Source organism: Haliaeetus albicilla, chromosome 11, assembly GCF_947461875.1.
Source record: "Haliaeetus albicilla chromosome 11, bHalAlb1.1, whole genome shotgun sequence".
NCBI lineage: Eukaryota > Metazoa > Chordata > Aves > Accipitriformes > Accipitridae > Haliaeetus > Haliaeetus albicilla.
Window position 1 is genome coordinate 16,748,619 of NC_091493.1, and position 20,775 is coordinate 16,769,393.

At 38.7% G+C, this 20,775-nt stretch overlaps 1 protein-coding gene across 7 annotated transcripts; it reads right to left on the reverse strand.

The window, feature by feature from the left end:
• Positions 1 to 1,793: 1,793 nt before the first annotated feature.
• SAMD8 (sterile alpha motif domain containing 8) lies at positions 1,794 to 20,382 on the reverse strand. 7 transcript variants are annotated; one of them, XM_069796276.1, is made up of 9 exons: positions 20,227 to 20,382; positions 19,616 to 19,690; positions 18,560 to 18,713; positions 13,386 to 13,497; positions 12,204 to 12,811; positions 10,362 to 10,457; positions 9,510 to 9,627; positions 8,562 to 8,712; positions 1,794 to 7,578 (listed from the first exon to the last, which is right to left on the reverse strand). In XM_069796276.1, exons 5-9 carry the CDS (start codon positions 12,782 to 12,784, stop codon positions 7,274 to 7,276), a joined length of 1,251 nt encoding a protein of 416 aa, XP_069652377.1. In that variant the 5' UTR covers positions 12,785 to 12,811; positions 13,386 to 13,497; positions 18,560 to 18,713; positions 19,616 to 19,690; positions 20,227 to 20,382; the 3' UTR covers positions 1,794 to 7,273. The 7 variants fall into 7 exon arrangements, with proteins under 7 accessions (XP_069652377.1, XP_069652375.1, XP_069652374.1 ...); XM_069796274.1 differs by having other exon boundaries at positions 19,616 to 19,783; positions 20,227 to 20,379; XM_069796273.1 differs by having other exon boundaries at positions 19,616 to 19,823; positions 20,227 to 20,378.
• Positions 20,383 to 20,775: the final 393 nt, after the last annotated feature.

The following is a 20,775-nucleotide window of genomic DNA, read 5'->3' on the forward strand; positions in this document are numbered from 1 at the left end:
AATTACTATGCCACCTAGAACAGTTATTTCTCCAGAAACAGTTTGAAGTATATGCACATACTTCTAACAGATCCACGTGGTATGTGCCAACTATATTTTGTCAACATTACTATTTCCATACTAGAGGAAGAGCTTTTAACACCATCACACCTATGCTTTAAGAAATCAATTTCAGTTAGTCCAAAGTTAGTTATGAAAATATGCTGTCTTTGTGAACTATTTTGACAGCTCTATGAAAGGCCAAGATTAACAATTCAATATACATTTTGAATTATGAACAGTAAATGAGACTGATACCTGCACATTTAATATGTAAAAATAAACTACTTCCTTGGAGAAGTTCACTGAAGAAAGAGATAGGATGCAATGATATAAACGAAGTTTGCAGATCCTAAAGGTATTTTAATGTAATTCATTTCATTAGTCAGGAGAGTAGTTTCTGTTCTGTACCAAATTTCCTTATGAGAGTTTTGAAAATAAATCTGAACAAAGTGGTCCAAGAAGGACAATCTGAAGTTGATTATCCCCAGGTTCTATCAAATAAGTGTAGGCTAGTGAGATGCTTTTCACTTGCATTTTAACATCATACTTAAGCCCATCTGCATAGATTCCATTTTATTTCTTCATTACAGATAGTAGCAACTATTTATCCTTCTAGCTCTGGTTGTAGTAGAAACCCTGAGAAGTGAAAGTTATTGTGGAGGGGAAAGATTTTTTTATTCAAAGTTCACATCTCTAAGCAGTATTGCAACATATTCTGGGAAGCAGGCAGCTATTTTCCCTGGAAGTTTTCCCAATCTGTTCTACAATGCACAAAGCACATATTTGCTCAAAGTTGCCTAGAACACAATTTACTGCTTCCCAGAATATTAGACCAAAGACCACAGTAAGGACTCTGCAACTGGTACACTGAACCTTATTGCTTTTGCTTCCCCCTCTTCCTTGCAATTTTTTTTGGAGAAAGATGTATTGCCACACCTCTTTTCCTTTCCGAATCCAGTCTTCAACAACTGATTAAAAAAAAAAATTTAAAAAATCACAGTGTGGAAGGGCTTCACATTCAGGATTCTTTCTCTAAATTATCAGATTGATCAAGATTTTGTAATTCAGAGGGAGGTAAATGGAAAACTTTCTAACAGTTCAGTACATTAAATTTACCTGGCTCACACTAATTGGAGAATGTTTTAGCTGGATTAAGGTCACAAAACGTATTTCAAAATTGTCATTTACAAATATGAACATACAACTCCAGAGCACACAGCATATCTGTTATACTGTTTAAGTTTTTCCATAGGAATAAATGTACATCCTTTCACATACCAGATGACCTAAATCTGTGACTGAAAGTAACAACAAGCCTAACATACAAACCATTAAGTGTATTTAAGTTTTCAGAAGTTAACTTTACTCTTTCACAGTCTTCCCAACAGTTTTTATAGACTGTTAATTTACTGTAACACTATTCACCACCAATACCTATAGACATTAAAGTTACTTCAGCTGAAGACTCTTTGAAAGCCCTTGTCATACTTAACTGAGATCTTACAAGATGGAATACATTATCTAAGTTTTTAATAGCAAAAATATTTAAGTGACTTGCCAAAACAATTTACGACTGGCAAAAACATCAGGCACACTGATATATGCATTATGCAGCATGCATTTTCACACCAGTAAAACAGAGCTTCAGGGAAAAACATCTCTAAAACGTACATTACTCCTGGTATACTTTTACGGTTACAATGCTAACAGAGATAATGAGCCATCATTTTACATATAAAATAACTGAAACATTTGTCATCTTTCAAATATTTTATTTTAGTACTTTTAAATATGTTTTAATACAACAAAGATATAAAACAATATATTAATTCAATCTAAGTTTAGAATCAAAACAATATTTACTTACTTACAGTACTCACTTCAAACTTCACTGGCATACCTTCTAGCCATTAGGTAATACTATTTTCTCTGTCAGAACCAAACTGAAGTAATGTCCAGTGTGAAAAGCCATGTTTCTACATCCCTATTAAGTACCATGTACGATGCAGTTTGTGGTTTCTCACATTTGACAATTTTCTCATATTTGACAAAACTAAATTGAAAGAGCAAAACTAAGTTACAGTCTTTCTAACTACACAGTCACCGGGCTAACAGGTCAGGTTATTGTGCTCCACATTCATCATCTTGAGTTCTTACACACCTACTACAAACTGGCTTTAAAAATGTGCATGTCACAATAATGTACATAATACTCACTGCAAATGTCTTAAATACAAATCGTAAGTATGCAGGACACTGCTATACAGAAACTTCAGTGTTCATAATATTATGGTGTTTGAGATGTTGTGAAGGGGATTTTTTTTTTCCACATTTTTCTTCATATAATGAAGAAGACATCAGTAGGTTCACTCCAAAGGACTGCCCCCCCTCCCCAATATACTATTTCAATTAGAATAGTGACAATGTCAAAGATACATCAGAAATAGTAATCTGTATGAACCATCAGTGGTCTACCAATTAACCCTTGATTGATAAAAGTCTACAAGCACAAAACAATTCAGAGGGTAAGCTGGCTCACTGCTAGGACTTCTGCCAAATACACTTCCATCTTGACAAGACTATGATGGTTTTTGTAGTTACAGGTCAATTTTCTATAACAGTATCCTAGATTATTAAAAAAAACAAACAGAAAAAATCAGTATTGTATATAGATTACTGCAAATCCTCCCCAACTCTTCAGCAGAAACTACCTGGACAGGATGAAAAACTATCATAGTTGTTACAGGTTACTGTTGTTCTACTCCAGGTTCACAAGCCTACTTTTTTTTTCCTAAGATATCTGCTATTTCTTCAAATGCATATTTAATGATTAAGACTCAGCTCCACAGTAGTTTTGGTGCTTGAAAACCTAGTGGACTTTCATACATCAAAAAACTAGCTAAATAGTAATGAACAAGTGTAGCACTACGTATGCAAGTACTGCTTAAAAAACCCAAGAAGATATTAACTGTTGGTCTGAGTTCAACACTTCCCTCTTTCCCTTCAATAATCTTTTTGGCACTACATGACACACAGCCGTACAGAAAAGAAGATTATAGGAACCTGTGCTTTTATCCTCATTGAAGGGTTTCAATACTTCTAAATAACCTTAACATGATTGCCATCAAAAAATAACTTTTTTTTTTTCTCTAAATCATTTAACTGACTCTTTCTTCTTAAAGCAGATAAGTATTGAGGTTTTATTTCAATGCATTTTTTGTACTGATTTTTTCTCTCAGAACCCAGTTAAGTAGTAATTTCTTTAAAATTCTACTGGAATGTTTCCTTCTATAGTAGTGGGGGGGCCGGGGTGGGGTGGGGGCAGATATCAGGCAAAACCAAAAACATAGTGACATTACCTGTTCTCATTACTGTATCAGTATACCACGCACAGCATGCACTTGGCCTTATCCCAGAAAACGCTTAAACTAAAATGGTAACCCCTCACTGAAGTGAAGAGGATTTAGTGATTTGCTTAAAAGTTAAGCACATCATTTGCTTCATCACAATTAGTATACTTAGAGGATCCATTTCTTGCTAGTCTCGGACATTTAAATACTTCAGGCTTATCTACATTTCTGTACCAACACTTTGTATAAGTGTTATCTTGTTTGCCAGAGTACATGAAGATAATTTGCGTATATGGAAGCTTTCTCTATCATTATTCAAGAACAGCTGGAGGAACCTTGCTTAAGGATCCTTCCCTAAGTTTTTGTCAGTGTAATCAGAAGTTGCTAAAAAAACCCCACATCTATGAAAGTTTGATTTCCGTATGCAGGTGTAATGTCATAAACCCACTAGTTTAAGGGATCTTCCAGAAAGGAAAAACTAAAGGCAAAAAGTTTAGGAAAGCTATTATAAGAAGCTATGTTATAAGGTACAACAAGAAAAAAACCCCAAAAACAAAAAAACAAAAAAAAAAAAGAAGAAAAAAAAAAGAGGAGGGGAATGCCTATGTGTCTACCACTTGTGCCTATGGGCATACATATCCCCAAACTGATAATAGTAAGGAAGAGCTCAAGACCACTGTCAAGTCTCAAACGTTACTGGAATTGTTAAGCTACCAAAAAAATGTGACCTTCCTTCCCCTTCTTTTGTATATCCAGAGTTATTCAGTTAAGACTTTCCTACTTTATTAGTTTGTGCACTTTGTAGTAGTAGACTAATGTTGTTAGACACTTGTACTTGCTGACATAACACAGTCATTCATTCATTACTCTGAATTCAGATTATGTGTGCATTCCCATGGACCACAGAAGAGGACTTGGCACAAAATAAGTGCAGCAAGTTAAAGTACAGTAAAAAGACTGGTGCATGAACATAAGAGAGAAGGACAACCCTAAACAGACTTAACATTAAATCCAAGGCCTGATGCTCTGCTGCCTTTACTTAAAAGTGCTTGTCAACAGCAGAGAAGCAGCAAAATGCTTTTAAAACACTGACTCTTTAAAAAGGAGGTACAGAATTTTAAGCCTGTCACTTACTCACAACTTGTTTCCACCTAATTAACAATAAAGTTACATTACCAACTTTACAGATTGACCTGTGCTCTTTTTCAGGTGACATCAATCTTTCTATCTTCTATCATTTTCAAGCCTTCCTCTTGCATGTTTATAGACAGACAAAATGAACTTCCAAAATAGAGGACGACAATTATCCTGACAACGTTTTAACCCACTTCAATGCTCACAAACCCAACCTCTGTATATTACTTATCTTGGACTCAGGTATATAGCATCAAGGGAAACAGCACAAAAGAACTTTTTTCCTTTAAAAAACACTGATAAGCAATGCTGATTTAAACCATGGATTTACTTAACAGAATTTGAAAAATTAAATTAGAACAAAGAGAGAAGCCTTATGTTTCAAAGTATATGAACTTCATTTGTTAAAAAAATAGTATTGAAATGATTGCTTTACTTTATGTAAACATTGTTACACTAGGCTGTACTTGAAAATTCTCCTGCAGGTCTAAGTTGCAAAATAATTTCCCAGTATAGACACAGCTATGACAGTTAGCAGTGACATGGTTCTTTTCAGAATCAACAGCTTTGCAAGTTTAATTGCATACCTCTCCACATTATAACTCAGAATACAATCCTGCACATCCTGAGATGTTTTCTAGAGTTTAAAAGAATAGCATTCATAACTGTGTGCATTGCAAAGGCAAATATAAATTAACAAATAGGGCTCTTTGATTATAAAGTCTCAAGAAGGAATGTTCAAATTGCCTTTCTGAAATCCGAAAGGTAAGAACAGCAAATGAAAAGTCTTTAAATCTTTCAGAATATTTTTCCCTTTTTCTTAAAGGTAAGCATACTCCCCCAATTTGGATGGCAAGAACCATCAGGCTATGGCAGATTGAACAATATAGTATTAAACCTGCAATTTTGCTAAAAAATTGGAATGTTATAAATATAAAAGTCTGCAGAATTGTACAATATGTGTGTGCTCAATACAGTTGGCAGAGATACTCTAAGATGCACAATTCCTCTGTGGAATAGGAGCTAAATGAAGTTACAAAAGTAATATACTACAAAGGGTGAAGAGATAGTCAAGTTAGTTCAATCCAGGTTTATAAAAAGAATACAATACAGTGAGGAGCAGCCCACAGTAGGTTACAAGCCTCCCAATACAAAACTGTCTTGCAAAATTCCAAAGGGATTCTTTTCCATACAAATCTAAGTACATTGCGACCATTAAGTCAGCTTGTACCAAGCTGGAAATGCTTCGTGTTAACTTTCCAAGGCTGACTTACGCTAGCTTTTGCACATACCACCTGTTCTGAAATTGCATTAACCAAATTAAAAGGTCTATACCATTTTTTAAGATTTGCACCTTTTACCTATCAGTTTTCATTTAGCATAAATCTAATTTCAAGTCTCTACAGCCAACATTAGTATTGTCCCCTTACAAACCACTCCGTAAGAGATCACTAACTGTGTGACCCTTGCTTATGCATTATGGACTCAAAGTGTTGGTTTGGGGTTTTGGGGGGGTGTTTTGTTGTGTGTTGGGTTTTTTTTTCTTTTTAACAACCAAAACTCAACTGCTTATGGTACTTTTATGTTTCAGTACAGTAAACGAGCAACTTAATTTAAGAACTAGTCTCTTTTCAAACTTGTTAGAAGAACGTATACTGTGTGTGTTTATATATATATATATAAACAAATATACTGTGTATATATATCCAGAGATACTCACCATATTGTTGACACCAGAGTGCTAAAACATACATCAATATGAGCACTATTTCCAATACTCACTATTATTACTTTTCCTGAAATAGTCACTACATGCATTTTCCCCATCCATTTATGGGACAGTAAGATTATATGAAGATAACTGTTCTGTCTTTCCAATGTTAAAGAGCTGCTCCTAAAAAACATGCACAGGTTTGGGTATAAAGCAATTAAAACCACACAAAAGTTATTTTGTGGCTTTAAACTCACTAAAGCTAAATTAACTTTACTTTCAGTGGGTGTAGCATTTACTTTAACTCATTTATTTAAACACAAAAGGGAAAACTTCCAAGTGCTAGAACAACCATATAGACAACTGATAGACTAGACTAAATAAGCTCTCTTTAAAAAAAACATCATCACCGCATAGCCACAAGGCAGACTTTCATTTTTGGCAACCTGTGTGCAGACCATTCATACTGTCAATTATACTTTAAGACTTGATATTTAACAGTTAAGAGACCCTTTTAGCAAGGAACTATACTGCTTTCTTCAGTATGACACAGTACTCCTCAATCTTTAAGTATACACAAAATTTGTTCTGAAAATTACATTTATGACTGTTGTTAAAGAAAGTCTTCATAAAGTTCTAATTTTTTAGTCAGTATATGTAAAGGCTGGCATGTCAGGTAACAGAGATTATTTGGACCTGTAAATTGTATATTATATTCAGTACAAGCACGTATTTGAGGTTAAAGTTACATAAACATTCACATAGAACTTTACTAAGGGTAACATTATTCTGGTTTATATTCATGGTTCACTGATAGCCTTTACCGGCCCCTGCACTGTTTTCTATTTTAGCAACAAGAAAACAAAACACATCCCCGTGAAGTATGGGAACCCCATTTTATGGCTAAGAATCTAAGAAACAAGACAAGGAGGAGATGATCATGGAGTGAAAAGCATTACTTTACATCCCCCCTTCAGCTAGCCTTGTAGGATCTTAGTCATAACGATTCATAAAGATCTGAATTGACCCACACTCTTCAGCCAATCAATCTTTTCAGTATAGTAGGTTTTGAAAAGGGCCAGCAATACTCATTGGGAACAGTACCATTAACATTGCATTCAAAAAAAGAGAACATTGGAAACCAGATCCTTGCTCTCCTACTCTGCTGATATGCTCTAGTATTAGCCAACGTATGGTAATACAAAAAGAGTCTTGTAGTGATGTAAAAGGCAATGAAGACATCTATAGAATAATGTTCATGTGCAGCCAAAATGAAGAAGATTCCAAAGAGATTCAGCACCCAGGACAAGGTGTGCAAGAAGTTCCAGCTTCTTGGCGTATCTAGGAGAAAACAGAAAGCAACCAAACTTGAATGTCTCAAAAATCTGGGTCATTACAAAATCCAGGTCTAGACATTGCAGGTTTTTACACAGATTTTTTCATTCAAAAATGTGATGAAGTTATTGTCTTCATCTGGAAATATTGTTTACATCTACAGGTCCAATAAATCCAACGAAAACAACCACACAAGTTATAAATGTCTACAACTTCATGACTTCATTTACAAATACAACTATTATGCATTTCTGGATTAACGGAGCATCCTAAAATGGTTTAGGACCATGCAAAGCAGAATTCTTTGTTCAACCAACTTCTTTTAATGAAAATCATGCCTTTTCCATGTAATAAAGGGGAAAATGTCATAAAGCATATGTTACTCTGTTATTGCAGTCAATAACAGAGAGGTGAACTCAAACTAATTATCTTAGCTTGCTATATACTGTATCAAATCACACTTTGTATTTCTAGAAGAGCACTGTTGTTTCATATATTCTCACTCATTATGAGGTTTGGTATTTTGGCTTTATGGATTATATTAAACATACAGCCACCTGGCCAGGTATTTTGCCTGACAGGGGTCAGCGGCAGTGTGCTGGTTTTGGCATACATAGGGAAGTATACAGGAACAGACAATCGCAAGTATTTTCCCTATTATTCTCCCCGTAGCAAGCTACAAAGCCTTTCTAATTTTCTTGGCTCATGTGTTCTTTCAGGTGTGCCCTATCCATCCTTCCATTAATCTAGGTGGTGCTGCTCCTTTCCTGTCTGCAGGTGAACTGTCACAAACCTGAGAAAGAGCACAGCAATCTGCATTTATGTTTGCTTAAATGTTACACTCTGAACTTTTTGAGGAGGTCAAGCAGCAGATACTCTTAATACTTGAGAACATTTAAGCATTTACACTCTTGCAGCCTTGGTTGACAGCAAGCAGTACATACTCTTAACACTTAAAAGACATTTAAGTATTGGCACTCTGTACTTACATTCTGTGACAAAGAAGTTGAGCATGGTCAGGACGACAGTGTGGCCACTGAACATATAATCTCCACACGTATGTACTCCAGTCAGAGTCATTCCAAAGCCACTCCATATTGCAAAGGCCCGCTGGAGTTTTGCCCAAACATTGCCATACAACTAGAAGACAGTAACATTAACCTTTAGTAAGTTCCAACCCCACTGCCTGAACAGTATGTCCTTAAAGTTAGCTGTATAGCACTAGGTATGTTTAATACCATTTATCGTGTTGGGTCTTTTATTAAAATGCAGGTTAGCACATCTTTGGATTTTATTGTGGCAGTGAGTCACATTAGTAACTAGAAACTGTATTCCTCATACCTCTGATGAATACTGGAATTTAGAGCAAGTATTTTGTTGCAAGAGATTTACATACAGAGTCTGCCACCTTTTTTTGAATATATTCAACCTCCCAGTGTGTCACTGTCAAGCTTCCAATATGTTCAGCTCAAACTTCTTCTAACTAGAAGTTAGGATAAAACCAGAAAATCCCATGTTCTATGTAATACCACTTATTAGAAGAGGTGAAATAATAACAGTTGGGCTTTTTTTCAAAACCACACATCCAACAAGACAAAGAAGCGATTACTCCACTTTCAGCCTTTCTTCATTAAATCAGTATCTCAAGTGCACACTTCTCTGATGTATTCTCTCTGGTTTACATTGTGAACTATTCTGCACACCATTCCCCAACTAACTATCTCCTCTCCAAAGTGGCAAGTGCTTCTAAGACCCCTAAGGGTGCTTGCCTGCATAATGGCAATTAATGAAGTGTCATGGAGGGGAATAGGAGAGAAATAACACTGCTCTTGCAAACACACATTTATCATTATGGTCACAACAACCTTAATCATATCTTAAATTAAATTTAAAAAAAGCAAACAAGAAAAAACATTTAATGCATTTTAAGTTTTTACCTTTCCAGTACACTGCAAGTGCTGGCCTGGCACAGAGAGTGAGGTAACAAACATTGTAACGCAACGTAATAAGAATACTGTCCCCATGAGACTGCACAGCCTTCGCAGAAGTATAGATCTGGGAAAAGTACATAGGAACTGATTGCAAGAATCCTAATATAAGGTATTTTTAAATCAGGAAAGTTATGATAAAAACATTTCCCCACACTCCAACTTAATCCCATGAAGTCCCTTCACCATTGCTGCAAGTTTCACAGTAAAATAATTATTTATTTATTTTAAAGTAGTACTGTAAAAGTATGGTTCCCCATGACAGGGTGAGACGCTGCAGCAAGCTTACTGTCACCAAAAGGTACAGCTCCACTCCTCTGCAGCTACATTGGTACTAGCTTTGGCATTCACACCTTCTGTTGGCAAACTGATAAAAAAAAAATCAACAAACTGGTAAAAATGTAACTTAAAATACACAGGTATGCAAATGGGTTCTCTACTCTTCAGTGACAGCAAGCTGCTAGGCCGGCTCAGTCATCCTGTGGAATTTCATTCTCGTAGGATTTTGTTATATACAAAATTGTTACGGTATGAGAGATATACTGACATCTCTCTGAAATACCTATGTTCTGAAGGAAATGACATATAAATCTGGTAGAAAAGTAAATTCAGATTACTCCTTTGTAAGATTCACAAGTCACTGTTCTTGATTAAATCCTCCCTAATCCATTTTAACAGGGGCATATTAGAAGCTTACAAGATTCTTATTGACTGGAAAGTCTTAAACAATCATCATAAATTCTTGTTACAGTCCTTTCTCTCAATCAAAGTACCAGTTAATTTCAATTTTATATACCATACCTGTGTTTGTGAAGCAGAAGAACCAACAGCCAAATATAGCAAAGAATTACACCACATACTTCAGTCATAGCAAAAGCCCATGGTATCCTAGGGACACTATAAAAAAGGATGAAGCAATAAAGTTAACTTACAATACAAAGGCTTAATTTTTCTTTTTAGTCTCAGTATTGAGAATAAAGGCATATGAAGTTCTATCTACAAAAGTAACTCTGACAATAGTTTAAACTAAAGCCAAAAATTATTTTGTTAGACTGAATTAAATAGAATTTTAATTAATTTTGAATTACATTATCTCCTTTCTAATAATGTATTTTCAGCAGACATTTACACAGAATTCACTAAGTCAAAGAAAATCCCTAGCATGCTCTCTTAATTTAAGTGTGATTTCCTAACAGGATGTGTTCCTCTACCATTGTTTCCCAACAACCTTTTTCATTCTGACACAAACTTGCATCACGTCAATTATGCTGCTTATGCTTATAAGAATGCCATGTCAACACAATTAATGAAATGCTACAAAGCCTAAAACCCTAAATACTTGTAATGAAGCAGAATTGCACAGAAAAGCATTAGGGAAAGTAAAAAATGTTTTCAAAGTTAGATTTCAGTGATAATCACTATATGCAAACCTTTTAGCCTTGCTTGGCAAAAGATTTAAGACTTTCCTGCACACATATGGCACCAGTAACAATTTCCACTCTGCAATTTCACCAAAATACAGATTGACGGATTTCAAGAGAGGCTGCTTCTCATAGTTTTGTGTTCCCCCTGATACAAAGTTGTAGCAAAGTGCTGCTCAAATGCTAGCGTTGTAGTAGTCCCCTTGCATTGTTTTGTGAGCTGCTGCTTTCTGACCTCCCCCATCCTCCTGCCCACTGAATACCATGGTAAGTCCCTGGGAACAAAATCCAGTAATGCCATAGCTCCCGTTCTCTCTCACCTCTTCCACTCTGCTCAACATGGTCCATCGTTGCTGAGTTATATCTAAACTTATGGGGGAGTCTGCACAGTTACTCAAAAGAGTAGACTCCTACTGACTTCACAAAAACAGAAATTACTGGCAGGAATAAGGAGATCACAAAGACTGAACTCTTTCTTAAACAGTTTATCTTGTCTTTTAAAACTCTCTAGGCAGTTAAGTTCTCCAAAAGGGAGCATTTACTCTCTGTTAAATCTGTAGTCAATGACCAGAATTTCACCTTTGCTATTGTGTCTCTTTTCTGCCTGAAGTGGAATATTTTCTACAAAAAATGAGCAGGTATTGCGTAAGTCACAACAGTGTTTTGGTACATAGAAACTCTATGATTAAAAAAGATGCTGGTCTATTCAGTCCACTTCAGAGTTTCCCTAAAGTATCTTCAACAAGTTGACAGTGGGGAGACAGCAAAAACGCAGTATCAATGCTACTCCCTCTCAATTTCCTTGCTCAATGGCAGACCAAAATATTCCTTCATCAAAAGTTTTTCTATATCAAGACACATTAAGCTTCACAGCAGCATCTAGATTTCAGAAATGCATACGGCTGCTTACCTATGCCAGCTGACCATCATCCTTTTTAGTAGAATGAGAGGATGGATTAATTAATTCCTGTGTTGTGATTAGCTAAAGATGTAGAATGAGGTGTAAACGGGGTAGAACAACAGCTCAATTTATTTTCCTGAGAAGACTAAATCTCTGCATCTAACTGATGTATATTTCAATCTTAGCAGAAGGGTTTACTACATTCTAATTACTATTTTGCAGAGGCATCTTCAAGAGCATATGAAATTTTGAGAATGAAGAAAAGACAGCCTATACTTTAACCATCAAGTTACTATTTTGTTGTAAAAGAAAATTTCTTACCTATCTAGAAATATGTCTGGTAGAGGTGGATATGTTTGCATGTCAGGTACTCGCTCATGTACGATAACCATAACGAACGATGTAAAGCCAAACACTATGAAGACATACACACAACTTAAAACTGTCTTCCAATACTCTGGGTCCAGTCTTCGAGTAGAGTGTTTGTTTTTTCCATTTGCATATTGGTACTGATCACCATTCAGGTCAGTAATTGGTCCATCATAGTCCCGAGGTACTTCACCATTACAAAACCAATCTGTACCCTGTAGTGAACCAACACTTGGGCATGCTGTGCCAACATGACTATCACTGTTGTAACCCAGCTCTTCTAGGACATCAATATGTTGCTTCTGTAGTTTGCGTATGGACAACATTAGCCTTTTGATATCCCCCAGGACTTTGATTTCCAAAGGAGGGGATCGTAAATCATACTCAGTAAGTGTCAGCAGCGTAATTCCATCTAGCCTGTGTCTATTGCACAAAACATCCACATATTCACAGAAGCCTTCTTCCTTCAGCCACTTGGCCACGTTCTTGGTAGTCCAACGCCGAATGCAAAGCTGGTTATTGCCTGCCATCATCCTTCTCTATCCACCAATAAAATTGACCTGTTACATATTGGAGAAAGAGACAAGACCTGAATGTCTAACGACTCTTACTGAAATGCCAGTGTATTTTGTGCTATTTTAGATGCTTAATTAGCCAAAGGCTTTTTATATAATAGCCAGCTAAAAACAAGACATATAATTTATTAGGTAAGTAATATAAAAATGCTTTAAAAGCATTTTTTATTCAAGCAAACTAAATTAAGATTATCTCATTTGTTTCCGAATAGAAATTTAAAGCTACCAAGAAGCAGAATTACTTCCTAGATGTACCCAGTCTACTTTTATTCTTTTGTTAAATAAATAAATAAATCCCGGTTTGTTAATTACACTAAGCGATGAAAAACAAAGATTACTGTTTAAATACCAGCTTAATCAGTAGCCTTTTTCACTGCTTGCACTTCACAAACTAAACAAGAAAGCATAGCCAGCAGCCATATAAAACTGAATTAAAGCCAAAATAATAGATTACAGATCCAATACATTCCACTGTTTTAAAATATATACTGAAGCTTGGCATGACATTCCCCCCCCCCCCCAAGTAAACCTAAGACTAGGTATTTACAATAATACTGACCTGAGGCATCTTAGTTGTATGTTGATAGTGCAGCCATCATATTTCTATCTTTGTTTGATCTCAGTAATTAAGATAGATGCTTATTATATTGCAAATCCTTCAAAATATTCAGCTTTCAAAATAACATTACCAGAAATTAAGCATTAGCTTTAACTCCAAAGCATCTTCAAAAGTGATGTGGTAATAAATAGCATAACAACACACCAAAACCAGAAAATATGTATTCTCTTAACACAGATTTCTCAATAGTTTTCTTGATTCTAGAATATTGTTTGAAGGAAGGCCAGACATCTCAGCCACATTTTAGTCACATGGAGATGACAAGTCACCAGAACAACTTACAACAACAACCAGAAAAAAATTAACCACAGAATGTTATGTGGAATACAGGAAAAAACTTTGTAAGCCTACCACTGATGTAAAAGTAATAAAAAGCTTATCCAATATTTAAGACAGAATGGATTTGTGCATAATTTATATTTGGTGGCTTATGTAGAGCCACCATCTAAGAAACAGCTACAATTTCACAGCTCCTCTGTACTTGAAAAAAACAGTCTAATTAACTAGAATGCTTCTATCATGCCAACCAAATCTCAGAAAATACACGACAGTACAATACACTAGTGCCACATACATCATTCAAGGTTTTCAGAATGAAAGCAAGGAAACAGTCTATTTAATCTATTATTTAGCTTCTGTATACAGTGAACAGGTACTCAAACCCATCATGAATATTCAGCACAGTTCTACATCTTTTTCAGGGGCACAGCTCTTCCAAAAACAGAAGCTCTTCCCTTCTCACTTCTTTTAAAGAGATACAGTACTTATTGTTAGAAGTAGCTCTTATCGTAATTATTGGATGCAACTTTTTCTTCCAGCATACATCTAACAGGACCACATGCTATTTTATTGTATATCAGAGAAGATTCAATTTGTCCAACGAGATTTCCCAGCAGTGCAAAAGAAATAGTTCAGAAGAAAAATGAGCGCACATATTAAAGTTGCCCTTCTAAAAGAACTAAGGGAGTGGTACTTCTGAAGATATTCTCTCTGGAGTTGACTGTGTATTAACAACATGTACTTAACGCAAAGTTTTAATTTCTCAAAAGTCCATTTAATTTTTAATTCATGATCGGTTAATTGACCTTTTTCATACTACGTATTTTTATCTTACTCCAGTAGAACAAACAAACTGGAGTTGCTTATCTGGACTTCCAGCTTTCCTTACTCAGAAACACAGATGAAATACTGAAAAAAATTGGTAATCACTGTTTTTTGTAACACTGTAATCATCACAAGTTTTCTAAAAGCAGTGAATTTAGACTCACCAAAAATACACTCAGCTTACTAATTTGTCTTCTAACCAAAGCAACTTCTGAGGGCAAAACCATGAAACTCTCCCTAAGCTACAAGAATTCTACTCATTTGTCACAAGTCAAGTAGGCTAACACCAGCCTAGTGTTTCTTCATCTGGCATTGCAGGAATAAAAATCAACCCTTACCAAAGGTTCAATAAAGGTAACCTTAAAACACTGAGTAAGCATACCCATCAAAGGTCACTACTGAATGGGCTGGACCTGGGAGAAAGTCTACATTAACCTTAAGATGCACCTGATAGGACCAGCTCCCCTTTTTAAATGCTGTCAAAGACAAGACATTTAACCAACTCAAAAAGACAGAGAAATCAACAAAAGAAACAAACACTTAAACAAAACAAACTTAACCATTCCACACAGCTGGTAGCTGATTTCATCTCAACAGCAACAGTTAAGTTCAGTTTTGATGACAAGGCAATTTCTTTAAACTCAGAAACTGCCTTCTCCTTCAGACTACTCATTTAGTGCCACTTTTGTAGTTTAAAGGGTAAAAACCACTTAAACCTAATAATATTAGCACCTGGAATACAATGCAGATCTCTGTGCCCAACTGCTCCTGTTAATTTTTTGAAGCTTAAGAATGCTACATAACATTTCCAACATTACCAGTCTGCAACACAAGACTGACTAACATAGCGGAAAGAGACCAAGTCACCTAGATAACTGTACTGCTCTTCTGAAAGAAAACAGCACTGGTAACTACTTTGCCTTCTACATTACTGGTTTTATCACTAAAACCAAATAATGGATAACATTATTTAATGATGAATAACACGCATGAGTAACACAGAGCAAGAACAGACTTAAGCGTCAGAGGGCAAAATACACTTTTTGCCTGACATCAGCAATGTCTGTAGCTAGCTAGTTGATTACTTTCCTGCTACCGTGACTTTATACTTAGTCAGCTCATCAGCTCCAAGTATCATGTGTCCTGTTTCCCTTTTTCCTTCCCCAGCCTTTCAATTAACAGCATGAACACAACTGAATATGAACTTCATGCGCATGTGTAGAAGTCCTAATTTTTTTAAAAAGAAAAAAGTTATGAGCCATGAACATTTCTACAATTTGGTTAGGGCATTTTAAGAAATGAGGTGCCTCTGAGAGGCTGAGTATACCCTAGCTGTTAGCACAATGTTTTTCCTAGATGTGCATTTAAATATGGAAAATTAATCTCTCTCAAAATGATTATGCACAATTCTATCATGTTTTCCTCTACTGAATTACTGCCAGTCAACCAAGTCCCTAGCTTTCCTAGCATACTGACTTCGAGTCAGTACATTGAGATAAAAATGTGGAAAGTTGAATATGATAATCATGACTCTAGCCAAGGAAAAGTAGCATTAATATCACACTAACTTTAGGCTGCGGTCTTGTTACAGAAACAAAACTTGATTACACCAGAATCATAGCTGAAGGGTTAAATAAGATCCTAGTTACATCTGCTGCAGTTAGCAGAATGCTGACTGGATTTGTTTATTCCAGACACACATGCAAAACTCTACCAGCACCATTACTGCTTCACCACCTGCCCTCTCATGTGCCTGCTGACATTCCTCTTGATTTTTTTTTTTTCCCCAGTTAGGTCCAAATCTCACCATCCTTGAGAGGAATTTTAGGAAGGACACCAAAGAACTATTGGATCCAAGTGATTTAACCTACATTTCTTTGTGGAAGGTTTCAAGCTGAAGTTCAAATATAGGCAATTTCAATTCAGCCCCTCCTTTGCTGGGTCCGCTGGCCTAGAAGCATGACATCTCACACCATGGGGGAAAAGTTTTTCTGTACAAAGGCTGCTGGTTCACAATGCGGACAAAGGTTTGAGGCCTTGGCTCCCCAGCACAAAAAAAAGCCATACACAAAAACGTGCACTGAGCCAGCCTGCAATAATAAGGCTACTGTCACATACCAACTTAGTAATGTTGTGCTGGAAAAAGAACATACAGCATTGCCTTGTTATGCATCAAGTGTCTCGGATACTCTGCTGACTTGCATCAGAAGCTTGTCACTTGCTCTTCCCGAAAACTCTAAATTCTTCAGTGCTTATTTAAAGCAAATAGCACCAAAGGTTTCATTGCCATATAGTATACAGTGACTTAATCCTTACCTTCTAAATGCCACAAGATATAGTACAATATCTTGTTAAACAAAAGGAGAAAAAGAACACTTCCAAAAACAATACATGGTTTTTCAAGGGGTTTTTAATACAATAGCTACCATGCTATATATAAAACTGATCAAACATAGCAAAACGCCCACTGTGAGACCGGAAAATTGGATAAGTATTTTCTTGAAGCAAGCATATAATAACTTCAAATGCAAAATATTCCTGTAAAACTTGCATTCAGTTTGACTTAGTGAATTTGCTATCAGAGTTGTTTCATAAACATTTCTAGTATGGGAGATTATCAGCAGTATTTTAACTGTACTCAAAGGTCTTAGTGCTATTTATGAAGGTAAGGTAAGGTAAGAAATCTCATTAAAAGTAACACTTGTTTAGTTTATTGTACATCTTAGGTTTTAAACCATCAAGGAAGATGTGCCTTTCAAGAATTATTCATTGCAGTGCTGCATTGTGGAAAATACAGAACTGATACTGTAAAATCAAAAATTAGTTCCATACGTTTAGAAGAGTCTTTCTGTTGGAATGCCTCCATGCAAAACTGTCAACAGCTACTACAGAAAGTCCTGAAAGCTCAACATATTTGCCTTAAGAACCACTAAGTGCAGTTACATGTTACAGCAAACCGAATAGAATACATACTGCTCCCTGACTTTTACACCTCATTAAACCAAATGGGTTGTACTATACTCAAGTGAACCCTAAGAGCAGCTCAAGTCCTAATGTACTAACCAGCTAACAAAACACTTTTTTTATCCTACCACCGTAATTCAAGGCACACACAAGTGATTTTTAAACAACTGATCAAGTACGCCACCACTTATCTTAGGATGTAATTCACAGTATTTCATTAATATTTGTACAAGATCTCAAACATTTCATGTGCTAAATATAGAGTGTCAAGTATTTTTTCCTCCAACTTCAAGAACTAGTATATCCATCTCATAACAGAATGTTTGCTGCTCTTTATCCTTATACAACTTAGCAGTAAAACAATTTAGGTTTGCTTCTCCCCTTTTCTTTCTTTCTTTTCTTCCCAAACCCCCCATCTTAGGATGGAAATAAGGGAAGACATGAACAAACTCCCCACCCAAATTAATACCAGAACAATATCTGAAGTGACACTGTGTTTGTTCTTACTCTCCATAATCATTTACAATCTGATCTTTCTGGTCTAGTGAAAATCTAGGAGCCTTCCTCATTTTAGATGCATTAACATAAATAAGAAATAAAAAAAATTTTTAAAAGTTATGTGATTATCAAATAAACATTTATAATGTAATACGGCTTATGGACCTCAACCAGCTTAGCGGGCTGCAAAACTGAGCTCTGTACAAGGAAAAGTGATAGTACAGAGCCTGAGAGATTGCAACTCCTAGGCCAAGCTGTGTTTTTAATTGTGTACTACCCCCAAAAAACCCCAAACCACCAGCCAGCAAAAAGAAGATCACGTAGAGTAGCAAAGAAGATAATTTAAAATTCTTGCTCTTTACAAATCTACAGAATGTTTCCTTCACATCTAAGTAGCATTTCTACAATAAAAACTTAATGAAACTTCCCAAAGAGTTTCCCTCCACTGGGTATAAAAATCACTTTGCCCCAATTCTGCGAGTTAATTCCACCTTTTTTCTGTATCACAGAAAGCAAAAGGAAGAACAAGACCACAGGAATTTCCTTACCTCTGATACCTCGCAAGAGGCACTCCCTACCAAACATGAGGGGCATTTAAATGCCAGGAAATGTCTTGCTGAGTTCTTGCCACTCCCGAGCGCAGCATGATCAGCTGCTCTGTGGAGGTGGCACAGACACCGTGTCCAGCTGCACGAGGGAGCTCTGTGGAGATGGAGCATACTTTGGGCAAGTGGAATCTTCCATCAGGTCACCTTACAACCCAGAACGTGTATTGGGTTTTCGCAAGATGAATTTTGCAAACTGAAGCATCAAATACAAAACCATGAGACCACTTCAGCTCCAGTTACAATCCAATAAATATGTGAACATTAGAACTGCCTCTCATTTGCCTCTTCTTCCATTAACTTACAGACCTGAAAAAAACCTACCCTTTTGAAGTATTATTTTTAAAAATAGCAATCAGCAATCATTAAGTGAATAGTCCGAGAGGCCACCTAATGCATTAACAACGTAGATTTGACAGACAAAGTGGATAACAATTCTTGCAGAGTTTCAACTTTCTCAACATGCTCAGGCCTTAAACTCACACAGAATCTGTCCCACACGGGCAGACTCCTCCATTTAATCCTGAAACTCGAACAGCACGTGTGCAAACCAGTAACAGCATTCTTCCATGCTGCCTTGTTAATTACCAAATCCTACACGCTCAAAAACTTTTTTACTCAAAACTAAACACTTTGCCCACCAATTTTACACCATCGACAGAGAAAACAGCAAGATAGCGAAATACCCGCTTTGACCTGCTACGGCTGTTTTGTTACCTAACCGCGGGGCTGACACAAAGCATCATTTCCAGAAACGACTTGCTTCCTGCGCAGGCTGATACAGAAATGAGAAACCAAACGATCTCCCTCTCCTCCCAGACCCGCTACAACAAAAAAGCACGCTCCCAGCACGCCCCCGACACCCCTGCTGCTGGAACCGTTCCCGCTGAGCGCACCGCGGGCCCCGCCGCCTCCCCGACAAACCCTCCCGTTCACACCCCGGCTCCTAACGAGGCTTTTTTTTCCCCTCGGCGATCGCTGCTGAAGCGGCAAACTTACAAAGTTCAGAGCGAAACCGGCGGGACCAGGCGCGAAGACTAAACCACTTCGTCCTCTCCACGGCAGACGAACGAACTTGGGCGAGAAACAGGCGTGATTTTTAGTTTCCTGGCAGACCGGTTTCCTCAAAAGCCGGCACCCGCAGCCCGCGGGTACGCCGCCGACAGCCTGCCAACACGGGGTGGCGGTCGGACCTCGGGACAGACGTCTCCGCGAGAGACACGCGCGTTAATTACGGCGGAGCGGATCTTCGTGCAAACAGACGACACCAGAGGCTTCCCACCCCCTGCGGCAGATGAAGCCGCCCTCCCCCGACGCGGCCGCCGGAGGGAAGCGGACCCTTCCCTCCCGACCCCCGCGGAGCCCGCCCGCAGCCCGCGCCGCGCCGCGCACACGCCGGCCAGCCGGGCGCAGCGCCCGGGGACCCGGTTCCTCGGCGGCGGCGAGGTCCCACCGCCGGGGCGGCTCTCCCCCGCGTCCCGGGGCGGCCCCTGCGGGCCCGGCGCCGGGCACCGCGCTCCGCTGCGGGACGACGCACGACCCCCGCGGGGAGGACGGGACCGGGACCGGGACCGGGACCTGCCCCCGCGCCCCGCCCCGCCTCGCCTCACCTGCCGCCGCGGCAGCAGCGCTAAGTGGCGGTGCCGCAGCGCCCGGCCCCGGGGCGGCGGCGGCTCCCGCGCGCCCTCCTTCTCTCCGGCGGCGGCAGCGGCGGCGGCGACCACCGCCACAACCCCATCACCCGGCCGGAAGTGGCGGCCGCCAGCCCCGGGCGGACGGCGGAAGGGGCGGGGACAGCTTCCGGGAGAGGCCGCCGCCGCCGCCGCGGCCGGGCCCCGGCCTGCCGCTGCCCGCCCGTCTTCGCCGCCCTCAGGCCGGCCGCACTGCAGGGCCAGGCCGTGGGCGGCAGTGCCTGCCGGCTTGTTACCGCGGGCCTCGCCGACGGGGGCTCGGAGCACTTGAGGGGTTGCTGCCCGCTGGCGCCTCGCCCGTGGGCCGAGCGGGGGGCTTCGGCTTCCGGGGCCTGCGGGCACGTTTACACCCGGGTGTCCCTTCGTTAACCTCCCCCCCCCGGGTGCAGGCCATACAACACGCGAATGGCTTCTTGGCCTGCCTCGGCCCGGGACCGATGGAAAGGAAGGTCTGAAATGCGTGCACGT

Coding starts and splice junctions, on each gene's coding strand:
- SAMD8 (XM_069796277.1), bottom strand. CDS start 12,784: ATGATGGCAGGCAATAACCAGCTTTGCATTCGGCGTTGGACTACCAAG. Junction 10,458..12,203: donor CCAGACATATTTCTAGATAG/GTAAGAAATTTT, acceptor CCTTTTTTATAG/TGTCCCTAGGATACCATGGG. Junction 7,579..8,561: donor CAACTTCTTTGTCACAGAAT/GTAAGTACAGAG, acceptor GTTTTCTCCTAG/ATACGCCAAGAAGCTGGAAC.